This window comes from Phacochoerus africanus, chromosome 8, assembly GCF_016906955.1.
Source record: "Phacochoerus africanus isolate WHEZ1 chromosome 8, ROS_Pafr_v1, whole genome shotgun sequence".
NCBI classification, from domain to species: domain Eukaryota; kingdom Metazoa; phylum Chordata; class Mammalia; order Artiodactyla; family Suidae; genus Phacochoerus; species Phacochoerus africanus.
Window position 1 is genome coordinate 13795950 of NC_062551.1, and position 12656 is coordinate 13808605.

A 12656-nucleotide genomic window follows, 5' to 3' on the forward strand; every position below is an offset into this window, starting at 1 on the left:
TAGAACATAAAGCACTAATTAACCAGGGAAAGGTATGAGTTAAGTAAATGCTTGTCTTACGCTTTCTTTTGATGAAGGGGGGTCTCGCCTGTCAGCCTATAAAGGGCATACTTGAAGTCGATCACACCTTGATTTTCTATGGTGAAGGAGCTACTTTTCCGGGTGCCACAGATCAAAGCCCCAAAGTTGATGATGGAGGAGGGGCTGATGTTGTATTTGGAGAACGCTGCATTCACAGAAAACTTAATTGGGATGCTGGCAATGATTTCACCTCCTGAGAGAGTGGGTTCAACAATCTAGAAAGAGCGGAAGGATTGGGAAGATGTCAGCCACTCCAGAATTTCCATGACTATTAACTTCATTCCTTCTTCTCACCATTGACATGAAGCCAGGTTCTTTACCTCATTCTCTTAACATTACTGCATGAACAACACGAGTAAATGCTAACAGAAAACTTCCTATGTACCAGCCGTGGGTTGACGGGGGCCAATTCTTATTTTCCCACTCTTCTTTTTCACATGATGACTCAACTCCGCTTCCCTGTTCCTGGTCTTGTCTCTTCCAAAGACTAGGGGCCACATTTCTGCTCTGGAGCTCTCAATTTCGGATGACTCTGCACACTTCCCACCTGCCCTATCAGCGCGTGTAGTAGGGGACAAAGCCCTGGTGCATCTCTCTGGCTGCCCCCAGGCCAGCCCTCCATCCCCCACCCCCACCCCCAGCTTCTTTTCGGGGCATGAGTCTCACAGTCCTGCCACGGTGTGGTCTTGCCTTTGAGCTTGCTTACCTGACAGCGCAGAACTGGTTGGTGCTCGATCTTTATTTCCTTCTTTGCACGAAAGAACACCTGGACATTTGTGGGTTTTTCCATTGTGGTCAGTGAGCCCTTCTTAGGTTGGACTGAGATCATGGAACTTAGATTGGTTGTCGAAATCCCTAAGGAGTCCACAGAAAAGCTGAGAGATGAGAATAAAAGTCGGTTTTAGTCATCTGGGGAACCAAAGATACGAGCCAAGACACTCTAGACTCTTAAGTGCCTGCCAGGTCCCCAGTCCTGTTTAACCACGAGGCTTGCAGTGTTCACTGTTCTTCGTGCTCTGTGACCCCCTCTCCTTAGTCAGGATTGACCAGGTGAGGCAATGGTACTGGACAGCCACCTCTAGCCTATTAAGAGGTATCCTTGCACGAGATCTCTGTCTAATAGGAAAACGTGATGCTGGATAAGGATCAGCTAGATTATTCCTTTCTGCCTCTCCCTGTCTCTCTCTCACTTTGTCTCCTTCCCTTCCTCTCTCCCCTCTCCGAGACGGAACATAGTACACATAGACAGAACAGTGACACAGAAGCCAGGGGATCTAATGCAGGGGGGAATGGGGTGGGAGGCAGAAGTCATGAAATAGAGGGGCTCAGAAGGGAGGCCATGCCTGATGCAGGTGAGGTGAGAAGCCACGGAGAAAAGCTGACATGTGAGATGGCAGGGGGACTGGAGCCGGAGCAAGAAACTGAAGCCGAGGTCAGATATCTGGGGCAGCTGTGGGGACCCCCATGTCACCTCCATGCTCCAGGAGACCTGGCCCTTCACTGCTGCACACAAGGTACCTGTGCTTCCTCAATTCCCTGCACATCCTTTCAGCAAACTCCGATCACCTGCTCCAAGCCAAAGATGACTCGGTTCCATGCAATTTGAAAGAGCAGAGCTAACGCCCTGTCGTAATCTAAAACAAAACTCACAACGGGCAAGAGTCCATCCAGCACTAATTCTAGAGTGACTGGCTTTCTTCTGGGTTTGTTTAGCTTTTATTTATATTTATTTAGTTCAATTTTTGGTTCTAATTAATGGTGGTATTGCGGTGGAACCTCTTGAATTTCAGCATTCCTTGAACTGAAATGAAACTACCAGAAATACACTGAACTCCTTCAAAACATGTGAGGCGGGTGTCCCTTTTTCAACAGCGAATTCTTCTGCAGGAAGGATGACTTCCATAAAATTGACTGGCCGTGGGTGCTGGCACTGCCTGAGGACCTCCTCCCTCCCCACGCCCAGCACCACCTTAGTTAGTGGTTCATTTTCAATCTTGAGGATGAGTACAAACTGGAGCTCTAGTCCACGAGGCTGCTATGTGGAATCTATAACACAGGGTCTTAAAATTTAAAAAGATAAATTGGGGAGTTCCCTTCACAGCGCCGAAGAAACGAATCCAATTCGAATCCGTGAGGATTCGGGTTTTATCCCTGGCTGTGCTCAGTGGGTTGGGGATCTGGTGTTGCTGTGGCTGTGGCTGTGGTGTAGGATGGCAGCTGTAGCTTCGATTTGAGCCCTAGCCTGGGAAACTCCATATGCCGTGGGTGGAACCCTAAAAAGCAAAAAAAAAAAAAAAAAAAAAAAAAAAGGCAAAAAAAATTGGGAAACCCCTTCTTCACATGGACTCCTGTGTAGAACATCAACTTATAAAACAGAGAGGAGCTGAAAGGAGGACAGGAGGCTGTGGCGCCAGGGCCCGCATCTCCAGTCTCTCACTCCTCCCCTGGACCTTCCCACCCCCTCCCCTCCCCACGGAGGCTCCCACCACCCCCAACCCCGTCCCCACCCAGCCCCTGCGGCTCCCGTTGGGATTCCATTTATGTGAGGCCAAGAGAAGCTAAAAGCAAAATTGCTTCTCAGGAATTCCTTGCTCAACTTAAAAAAAAAAAAATGTCCCCTGGGCACCCCTCTTCTCACCGTAAGAGTATGAGGACAACTACATGCCCAGGAATCTTTGGGTTACCTGAACATGATCTCGTATTTTCCACGGTTCTTCAGTTGCAAGGGCTGCTTCACCTCCTCCAAGACCCTCATAATCCCAAAATCGAGGCCTCCTTCAGCTCCTGCCAGGGCCAGGGTGGGGAGGGGTGAGTGGACATGACAGCGAGAAGCAGGGAACTTCCAACTGAAGTTCACATGGAAAATCCATGCTGACAATTTCAGAGAATTTGTTTTCTGAAAACACCGAGGCTAGAAAAACATTTTGTGATTGAGTCTTTAGCAAACACACAACAGATACGGCTCTGGCACCCAGTTCAATGGAGTGGCTCCCTCTGGCTTCCATTCTACAGGATCACTGTTTTTTCTTTCATGTCTCCCACTAGCTAAAACTCCCAGTGTTTAAAAAAAGCCCAGGAGTTCCCATTGTGGCTCAGTAGTAATGAACCCGACTGGTATCCATGAGGATGCGGGTTTGATCCCTGGCCTCGCTCAGTGGGTTAAGGATCCGGTGCTGCTGTGAGCTGCAGTGTAAGTAGCAGACAAGGCTTGGATTCCATGCTGCTGTGGTTGTGGAGTAGCCTGGGAACCCTAGCTGGGGAACTTCCATATGCAGCTCTAAAAAGACCAAGAAAGAAAAGAAAAAGGTGTATCATGTATCATGTGTACAACATGCAGAGTTGGGATATAATGTATAAATTTACATTATAGTGTTACACTTTGCATTACATCATAAGCATTTCCCCATAATTAAAAACTCCCCCCCAAAATGTGATTTTGATGGCTGCATAATATACCACAATATGACTGCTTAATGATTTATATTGTTCTTCCCACAAATATATTTCATTATAGACAGACATTTAGGGTATTCCTAATTTACCATTATTATAAATTACATTGCAATAAATGCTGTACAGAAGTCTAATGCCATGTAGGCAAATAAGAAGCCCTAACATTCTACGAGTCTCGCTGAGTAGGAGACCTATCAGGGAAAGGAGGGCCCTAGGCGGGTGTTGGGGTGGCATGGTGGGTAGAATAATGCCCTGACCGCTGCCCCCCAAAGATATCCATGTCCTCATCCCTGGGGCCTGTAAATACGCTGTTTACGTGGAAAAGGGGAATGAAGGTATAGATACAATTGAGATTGCTAATCATCTGACTTTAAATAAGGGAGATTATCCTGGATTTTCTGGTTGGGCCCCAAGTAATCACAAAGGTCCTTAAGAGTAGTAAAGGGAGACAGAAGTGGGTGAGCCAGAGAGATGGCAGTGTGGGAAGGATTTTGTCCCACCTTGCTGGCTTTGAAGATGGAGGAAGGGGGCCAGGAGCCAAGGAGTGTGTGTGGCTTCAAGAAGGTGGAAAAGGCAAGGAGATGGATTCTGCCTCAGAGCCTGCAGAAAGAAACGCAGCCCCGCCAACACCTTGATTTTAGCCCAGTGAGGTCCATTTTGGACACCTGACCTATAGAACCGTAAGATAATAAATTTGTGTTGTTTTAAGCCACAGAGTTTGTGGGTATTTGTTACAGAGGTGACAGAAAAGGAATACAGGCAGGCAGATAAGAACTCACTCTCAGATGACTGTTGAGAAAAGAGCTCTACAAATTATATACCTTGACCAGCCCCGTTGTCTCTGGACGGAAAGGTGAAGACTCGCTGTGATATCGCTAGCATCACTCGAGCTTGCATTACACTTCTTACCCACATGGCACCTCTCTCTGCAACAACCACTGGACTCTCTCTACACAAGAAAATGCTGCCCTAAAAGATGTGACTTCGAAACACCCTTTCCTTAAAGGGTCAACAGACCTTTGGGGAAGGTGATGTCCAAGGCAATGTCGTAGGACTCAGCAAAGATCAGGATGTTTTCAATCTGAACAACACCAACGAGATTTTCTGTGTCTAAAACCTGTCAGGGTGAAAGAAATTCTTTAGTAAAAGCAAGACCCACGAGGTGCTTGGAACATGAACTGCAGAACGTGTGTGAAGAAGGGGCTGTGATAAAGAACGTCTTGAAATGAATTTAGCTTCTGTTTTTGCTTAGTTTTTGGTAGGATGAGTGTTCTTCATAAGCCCCTTTGGGGAATGCTGGTGCAGACAACCAACAAAAGGATGGGGAAAAGGGACTGCATTTTCCGGCTTGTTCACTTACTGGGTTTCAATTATTTACAAGACTGGCACAACGTTACTGAAGTTTGGGTTGTGAGTATACCTTGCGGGAAAGTGTTCTTTGAACTTTTAAATCAAATAAACTTGAAGAGCATTTTTCCAACAGATGAAATGAAAAACTTTCATATGCTAAATTATTCTTGCTCTGCTAACTTCATCAGTCTGAATGGTTCTACTCTTTGTTTCGGATTCAACGTGGGATCAAAGTGTTAGACTTTTCATATAAAACGTGTAAGGTTTCTCTTTTACAAGTACATTTCATATTTTTTACATGAATATCATTACTATTAAAATTGGAAATGTTAAAAAAAAATGGTAAGACTCCTGGCCTCCAGCTGCTCACTGTCCCCTCTGTTGCTGTCTCTCCCGTACTATCCTGAGGAATATCTGAACTGGTGTCAGCTGGATCCAACTGTTGTTGACTCTTGAGACTAATGATGGGCAATAAAGGGTCTGTCTGTCAAGGGGAAGAGCCACCGGGCAGTGGGTGTGGCATGCTTGCACCTGCCTGGAAACCACCTGCTTCCCTGTTGCAGCCTCAAGTTGAAAAACTAAGTCACCAGCTCCCCACTGCTTGTGCCGGAGGTGCCGTGGGGGACATCTGTAGCTGTTATCAAACTCAAGCCTTATTTTGGAGTTTCCGTCTTTTCTTTCATCCAGCATTTTGCAGTGTTTCACAGAGCAAATGGACCCACTTGAGTTTACCTTCTTTCTTTTGATGCTCAGCCTCTGACAGGGATAACAAGAAGGGCTGGCAGCGGGAGGGAAAAATGAGACAAAGAACTTGGATTATCAGCTCCACAATTTATATAGTACTTTTCTACTGGCAGATACTGAGTACCCAGAGCACTGCACTTCCTTTGTCCCTGCTAGAGGGCCGGGGAGGAGGGGGGAGTATGGGTTGTAATTGAGGGAAATAAGAAAAAATTAAGAGGTACAATAATTAAATAGAGCGCACCAGAGTGCTTTTCAAAGGGGCCAGAAAGCAAGGCATTTCCTTGTGTAGATGTTGCAAGAGGAAGACCTCGGGAGGTCAACCTTAGACCATTTTGGAGGCCTGAGGGGAGATCCACTGTGTCTGCTTTGGCTGGAACATACAGGATATGATGTCAGTTAAGTTACAGAGATGTTTCCATACCAGTTGATAACCAGCTGTCACAATGACTTCTCCAAGTGTCCCCTTGTTGCCTGCCTCCTGCACCTTCTCCCCCCACCTTGGGAACCCCTGGACTCCCCATGGTCTACTAACTAAAGGATAAAGCTGGCACAGCCGGGACCCCACATTGGCTGTGTGGCCTGGATTCACTGGATTCATCTGTGTTTGTGTAGAGCCTGGCGTTAGAAACGTTGCCTCTCACCTCTGGCCTTCCGACACATTTGTGGACTTAATGAATTTATTAAGCTATGTTTTCAGCTATGTAGCCTGGGTAGATGATAAGACAGATTAATTAGACCCACTGACTGCCTCCAAAAAGTAGAAACAGGATTCATGTGTGAAAATTACACAGAGAGATTTGAGTGCACCCCAAGGAAGAATTAATCGTCAGAGATGTCCAAAGGCAGATCAGGCCACTTGGTAGGTTTTCTATCCCTGAGGATATTCAAAGACAAGCTTGGATGACTTCTTGCTTGTTGCAGAATCAGTTCAAGCATAACAGGTCAGTGACATTCATTCACTCATTCATTCAAAAGATCCTACTGAGTGCCTTTTCCATCCTGTGCTAGACACTGGGGATGTGACGGGGTCGGGGGCTGAATGGCAACTTCCTAAAGGTAATCTAAGTCTTAACTTTTGGAAGCTTTGAATGTAATTTTATTTGGAAAAAGAGTCTTTGCAGATGCGATTAAGTTAAAGATCTCAAGGTGAGATCATCTTGGGTTGTTTGGGTGAGCCCTAAATCCATTAAGTGTCCTTGTAAGAGAGAGAAGAAGAGAAGACACAGGGGGAAGCCGTGTGAAGACTGAGGCAGAGATTAGGGTGATGCAGCACAGGCCAAGGAACACGCGGGCCCCCAGATGGAAAAGGCAAGGAAGGATTATTCTCCAGCACCTTCAGAGGGAGGAGGGCCTTGCAAATACCTTGATTTTGAACTTTGGTCTCCAGAACTGCAGGAGAGTAAAGGTCTTGCTTTGAGCCACTCACTTTGTGGTCATTCGTTACAGCAGCTCCAGGAAACTAATATGGGTGATGAGCAAGTCAGGCAAAGTCTTGCCCCAGTGGAGTTCACATAAGTTCACTCCTATGCGCTCTGAAGGACAGAAAACAGTGAGTGGCTGCGCATAATGAGATTTCTTCAGTGAGGTGATTGGGAAGAGCCAGTTGAAGCAGTGCTGTTGCACAGACCCTATGGTGGGAGCCACTCTTGACAGAGCACACAGGGACCTCCTTCCTGGCAGGAAAACCCTGATGTGGATGCTCAGGAGCAGGCGAGGACCTTGGGCTTCACTCTCATTACTGCAACAGGAAGACGGCCTCGTGCTTTAGGAAGGAGTGACCTGATTTGACTGACATTGTAAAGGCCCCTCTGGACACTTGTGGGGAGTGGGAAGAGGGAAGCCAGCTAGGAAGGCCCTGCAGAAGTCCAGGTGAATGACAGTGCAGGGGGGCTGGATGTGGCAGGTTGCACGGGGACCTGGCTTTGTGTGTGTGTGTGTTGACAGTGTGTGCACCAGGGAACTCAAGGGGTGCACATTTTGATGATCAAGACTGAAGATGCACAGAGCCTTACTTCCAACCGAATCGCCTTCTTGATGTTGATGGGTTTGGAGGGTTGGAAATGCACTTGGAGGCTGTACTCAGCCTTGGGGGCTATGGTCCCCTGCACCGTGGACACGGTGAAGTCTTCGCCCAGGTGCTCCAGGCTGGTGATCCGCCAGGCCAGGGGCAGTAGTGTGATGTTGCGGAGAACAACCACCTTGGATTCTTTTCTGTGGAGACCAAAAGAAATTTCCGCAGTTTCACATGATCTTGATTTATTACGGCGGGTCAGAAAAAGCACTTCTGGTTATCTCAATTATTGCTAGTTCGCTAAGCGGTTTTACCAGGGAATGGCACCTACCTGTGATGAACAAAGAATGTAGGTTACACGTATCACTAGTCTCTCCCGGCTGCCGCCAAAATAAATATTCTGTATTTAGAATAATACAGTTCCGGTGAATGAATACCTAAGGTTAGGTCTACCATTCTCTGTTTGTTCTCTAATTTCTAGAGCCAAGATTCTTAACCTTTTATAATAAAGGAGTGAAAATCCAGAAAAGGCTAGTCCTTCTGAGAAAAACACAAATTTGCACACACTTCAGCAGTTGATCTTGTGGGGCAGGGGCTGGAAAGGTGGCCCTTGACCCTACTGAAGCCCATTCACTGAACGCAAGGTGACAATCTGCTGTGAACTCAGAGAGGGTTACTAAAAATCCTGATTTGCACAGGACCAGGAGTTTCTCAGGATGCAGGACTCGCCATACTCAACCCAAGCAGGTTCCAAGCAAATCAGGATGCGCTGGTCACCTTAGAACTAAGTGTTCTTTAAATTTCATCCCCGTTCATATCATCCAGAACTCTGACCTGTGTAGCAAGAGCCGGTCAAAGTGCAATTGTTTTGGGTCCAGCTCCACTTCGGGGCGGACCCCCTGGCAGCTTAATTTGAAGACAGCTGGCTCTGGGTTCTCCTTGATGCAGCAGACAATGCTGTCTTCAAAGACGCCAACTGCAGTGGGGTAGGCCCAGACATACAGCACCTGATGAAAGAGTCAAAACAAAATACATTTCTTCAGAGGATGCCAAGGCCTTACATTTCCCAAGAAAGCCTTGCTGTGGTGGACTTGTTCCCATGCGACTGTACCTGCTTCTCATTGGGTTTCAGAATCATGCTGATGGGCTCCAGGAAGTAGGTGTTTGCTTTGACATCATTCTGAAAACAGAAGAACACCTCCACGACCATCGGGGAGCTGTTCAGGATTGTGAGGGTCTCCATGTTGCCTGGGAACAAGGAGGACTTGTACCTGGAAATGAACAAAAGTTAGGGGCCTGGATGTGGGACTGACGGAGAGTTCAGGTGGGAAAGGAGACTGTGAGGTGCAAGGCAACTGCAAAGGATGATGTGGCTGCACAGCGGCAGCGGCGTGGTGGCCAGGAACGCAGGCTTTGTGGGTTGAGAAGACTTGGAGCTGTGACCTGACCACCCCTCACGTCAACCCCAAGCCTGAGTCTCCTCGTCTCTAAGATGAGATGATAATACTTCTAGGATTTCTATAAATATGAAATGCAATAGTGCACCTAATGCTCTCAGGACAGCTGCAGATATCAAATGGTCACTAAACGGTAGTCATTACTATTGCAAAGATTTCTAACTGGGAGATCTGGTTCTCTGTCCTTCCCAGGGCTACACTTCCAGGAGGGACGACCATTTGAGTAGCTTGTTCGTTCACATCTGCCTTAGAGGTGACCTCATCTACCACCTCCTCACACACCTGCACAGGATGCGACTGCTCTGATACGGATGCACATGGCATTGTTCGCTGTTACAAGGCTGTTTCTGTTGGCTAGTCCCTTAGGCAGAGATCCACAGCTCAGCACAGACTGCACGGGATGCTGCCCAGTAAATGGTACCAAACAAAAAAGGAACCACAGAGGCACGAAGCGTGTCCATGAACACACACATCGTTGGCAGTCATAGCACAGGTCAGCAAGGCAGGGCACGATACCAAGTGGCACCCAGAAACAGCCTAAAAAACTCTCTGGACAGGCCATGACGGAAGAGGGAAGGAGAGGGCATGGCAGAGCCTAACCCAGAGTCCGAGAGTCAGGACTCTGTGTAACTGCCAGAGGGGCGGCCTCCACGTCTCACTGGTAATCAGCACCACCGAGTACTATGAAAGTTCTAGGTATACAATCCAGTTCAGCCTTCACAAAGCCATGCAGGAGGTGCTGTTATTTTCCCATTTTGCAGATGAGGCCACGGAGGCTCAGCAAGACTTAAAAGAAAAGATGAATGATACTTATTTCTGGACCACTGTAATCGCCCTCTGGGATCATGGCTGTCTGGCCCCACATCCTGGTTAATCCCAGCGCTGCCCTGAACACACGTCTCTCTGAACAGTCATCATTGCCTGGAATCTCACCTCCCGGCTGCTCTGGGCATCATGTCCATCGACCTAACCCCTACCTCTTTCTCCTAAGCCCATCTACTGGGCCCTGAAGCTCTTCTCCATCAACACTAAACCCTGTCCACTTTCATTTTTTACTCCAGCATCTTAGGAAATAAACTAGAGGTTATGAAAGGAACATACAAGAAAGTTGACTCATTAGTTCCACCAAGTAGTGCCACCCTCCACTTATCACAAAAAATGCTAAAATGAAAGAAAACTGGGTTGAGACCCTGGTTTGAGTTATGGTCTCATCTCCCCACCTATACAATAAACAACTTATCTGTAACTGGAAAAATTCATATCACTCAGTATTTATGATCACCAACCTTACACGGGCCTCTAATTCTGTCTGATAATCTCCATCTATTTCTTCAATGGTTTCCCTCTCCCACTTTGTGCCAAACCTGTTTCATATCTTCTCAATTTTTCTCAATATTTTAAACTTCCTTCCACCTGCCTCACTGTTAGCAATGGTCTCACATCATTCGTCATGGAGAAAACAGACAGTTGTAGGGGAACTTCCTTCCATTCCAGCCAAATCTGTAAACCAACCTGCACCTCAAGCCACCTCACCTGCCTCTGACCTAGCAGGAGATGATGGTCCCTCTTCCTGGCAGAGGCCAGCATCTCTGCATCTCATGGTGTTGCCTCTTGGAGCTATACCGCCGATGACTTTGCTTTCTCTGGAAACTCTAACTTCTTCTTCCCTACTTCCCCCTGACATCCAAACATGGTAAGACCAAGAGTGTACAAACAGCCTTCCCTGCCCTCCAGGTCTCCCTCCCATCCTCAACTCTCCATCTCCCTTCACAGCCAAGCTTTTCCAAAGAGCAATTTCCATACTCTGTCTCCATTCTCTCACTTCCCCCTGACTCCCCAACTCATTTTACTTGGGCGTCATCATCCGAAATCCCCCCAAAGACCTCTTGCTAAGGGGCCTGTTATTGAACCCTGTGGACGCTGCTGATGTGCCATCTTTCTGCCCTCTCTGCCGCCATGAACATTGCTGACCATGCCCTCTTCTCACAGCTCCATGATGCCATCCTTCCTGGGTTTCCACCAATAGCTCTGGTTCTCTTTCTCATCTCCTTTGCTGACTTCTCCTCCTGTGAGCGGTGGAGTTATATGAGGCTCCATCCATGGTTCTTCTCTCCTTACTGTACTCTCATCTTAGGTTATCTTATCCTCTGAGAAGCAAAACCATATAGGCTATTCCTTCATTTTATAGGGGCTACTGGCTATATCTCTGAAGCATCTCAAACTTGACATATCCAAAAATGAACTCTTTTGTTTTGTTTTGTTTTTTAGGGCCGCATCCACAAGATATGGAAGTTCCCAGGCTAGAGGTCTAATCGGAGCTCTAGCCGCTGGCCTACGCCAGAGCCACAGCAATGTGGGATCCGACCTGCATCTGTGACCTACACTGCAGCTCACGGCAATGCCAGATTCTTAACCCACTGAGCAAGGCCAGGGATTGAACCCCCATCCTCATGGATCCAGTCAGGTTTGGTACTGCTGAGCCACAATGGGAACTCCCAAAAGTGAACTCTTTTTTTTTTTTTTTTGTCTTTTTGCCATTTCTTGGGCTGCTCCCACCACACATGGAGGTTCCCAGGCTAGGGGTTGAATCGGAGCTGCAGCTGCTGGCCTACGCCAGAGCCACAGCAACACAGGATCCGAGCTGTGTCTGCAACCTCCACCACAGCTCACGGCAACACTGGATCCTTAACCCACTGATCAAGGCCAGATCAAACCTGCAACCTCATGGTTCCTAGTCGGATTTGTTAACCACTGAGCCATGACGGGAACTCCCCAGAAGTGAACTCTTGATCCTACCCCTTCCTGGTCTTCTTCTGGGTTTCCCCAAATAGGAAAATGGAACCCTCATTCATCTGAGTGCTTAGCAGAAACTTGGGGCACAAGAACCTCGTTCTCCTGCTTTATGTTTCAGGGATAAGTGAGGTAATGTTAGTAAAAGCTACATCTACACAGGAACTCTGCTTGTACTACTCATGCGTCCAACCCAAAGGTCTGGGGTCTGCTTTTTTCTTTTTTTCCTTTTTAGGGCCATAGCCACGGCATATGGAAGTTCCCAGGCTAGGGGTCTAATCAGAGCTGTAGCCGCTGGCCTATGCTACAGTCATAGCCACGCCAGATCCAAGCCCTGTCTGTGACCTAGACCACAGCTCATGGTGATGCCGGATCCTTAACCCCCTGAGAGAGGCCAGGGATCGAACCCGCATCCTCAGGGATACTAGTCGGGTTTGTTTCCGCTGTGCCACGACAGGCACTCCCCTGACATGTGTTTTGAAATAATGGAGCACTTACTTATCTCTGGATTTTCCACAAAGCAGCGGTCCGAAGTAAAATTTCTCCATGCTCATGACATACTTCTTAAAGATGACCTCATTTACTTTCATGTTCCTCTTCCGCTGAGGGAACACCACTCTGCACACAGAGGAGGGAGGAGAGGGGACGGCCGTCTGAACGCCTCCACTTGCTGTTCCCATGAACCCAAGCCTCCCTGTTCAGCAGACGGCCCAGGCGGTCTGGACACAGATGACTCTGAATGTGAGGACATTTCCTGAGTCTTTATTCTT

General features: G+C 47.6%; 1 protein-coding gene across 1 annotated transcript in view; it reads right to left on the reverse strand.

The window, feature by feature from the left end:
• The window catches only part of HYDIN (HYDIN axonemal central pair apparatus protein), a 367185-nt gene that overhangs the window by 53231 nt on the left and 301298 nt on the right, over positions 1-12656 (reverse strand). Inside the window, exons 50-57 of the mRNA XM_047789543.1 lie at positions 12385-12504; positions 8751-8910; positions 8474-8646; positions 7641-7839; positions 4552-4651; positions 2766-2865; positions 788-956; positions 61-296 (exon numbers count right to left, since the gene is read on the reverse strand). Coding sequence (XP_047645499.1) covers positions 61-296; positions 788-956; positions 2766-2865; positions 4552-4651; positions 7641-7839; positions 8474-8646; positions 8751-8910; positions 12385-12504 — 1257 coding nt within the window. The remainder of the gene's footprint in view (positions 1-60; positions 297-787; positions 957-2765; positions 2866-4551; positions 4652-7640; positions 7840-8473; positions 8647-8750; positions 8911-12384; positions 12505-12656) is intronic.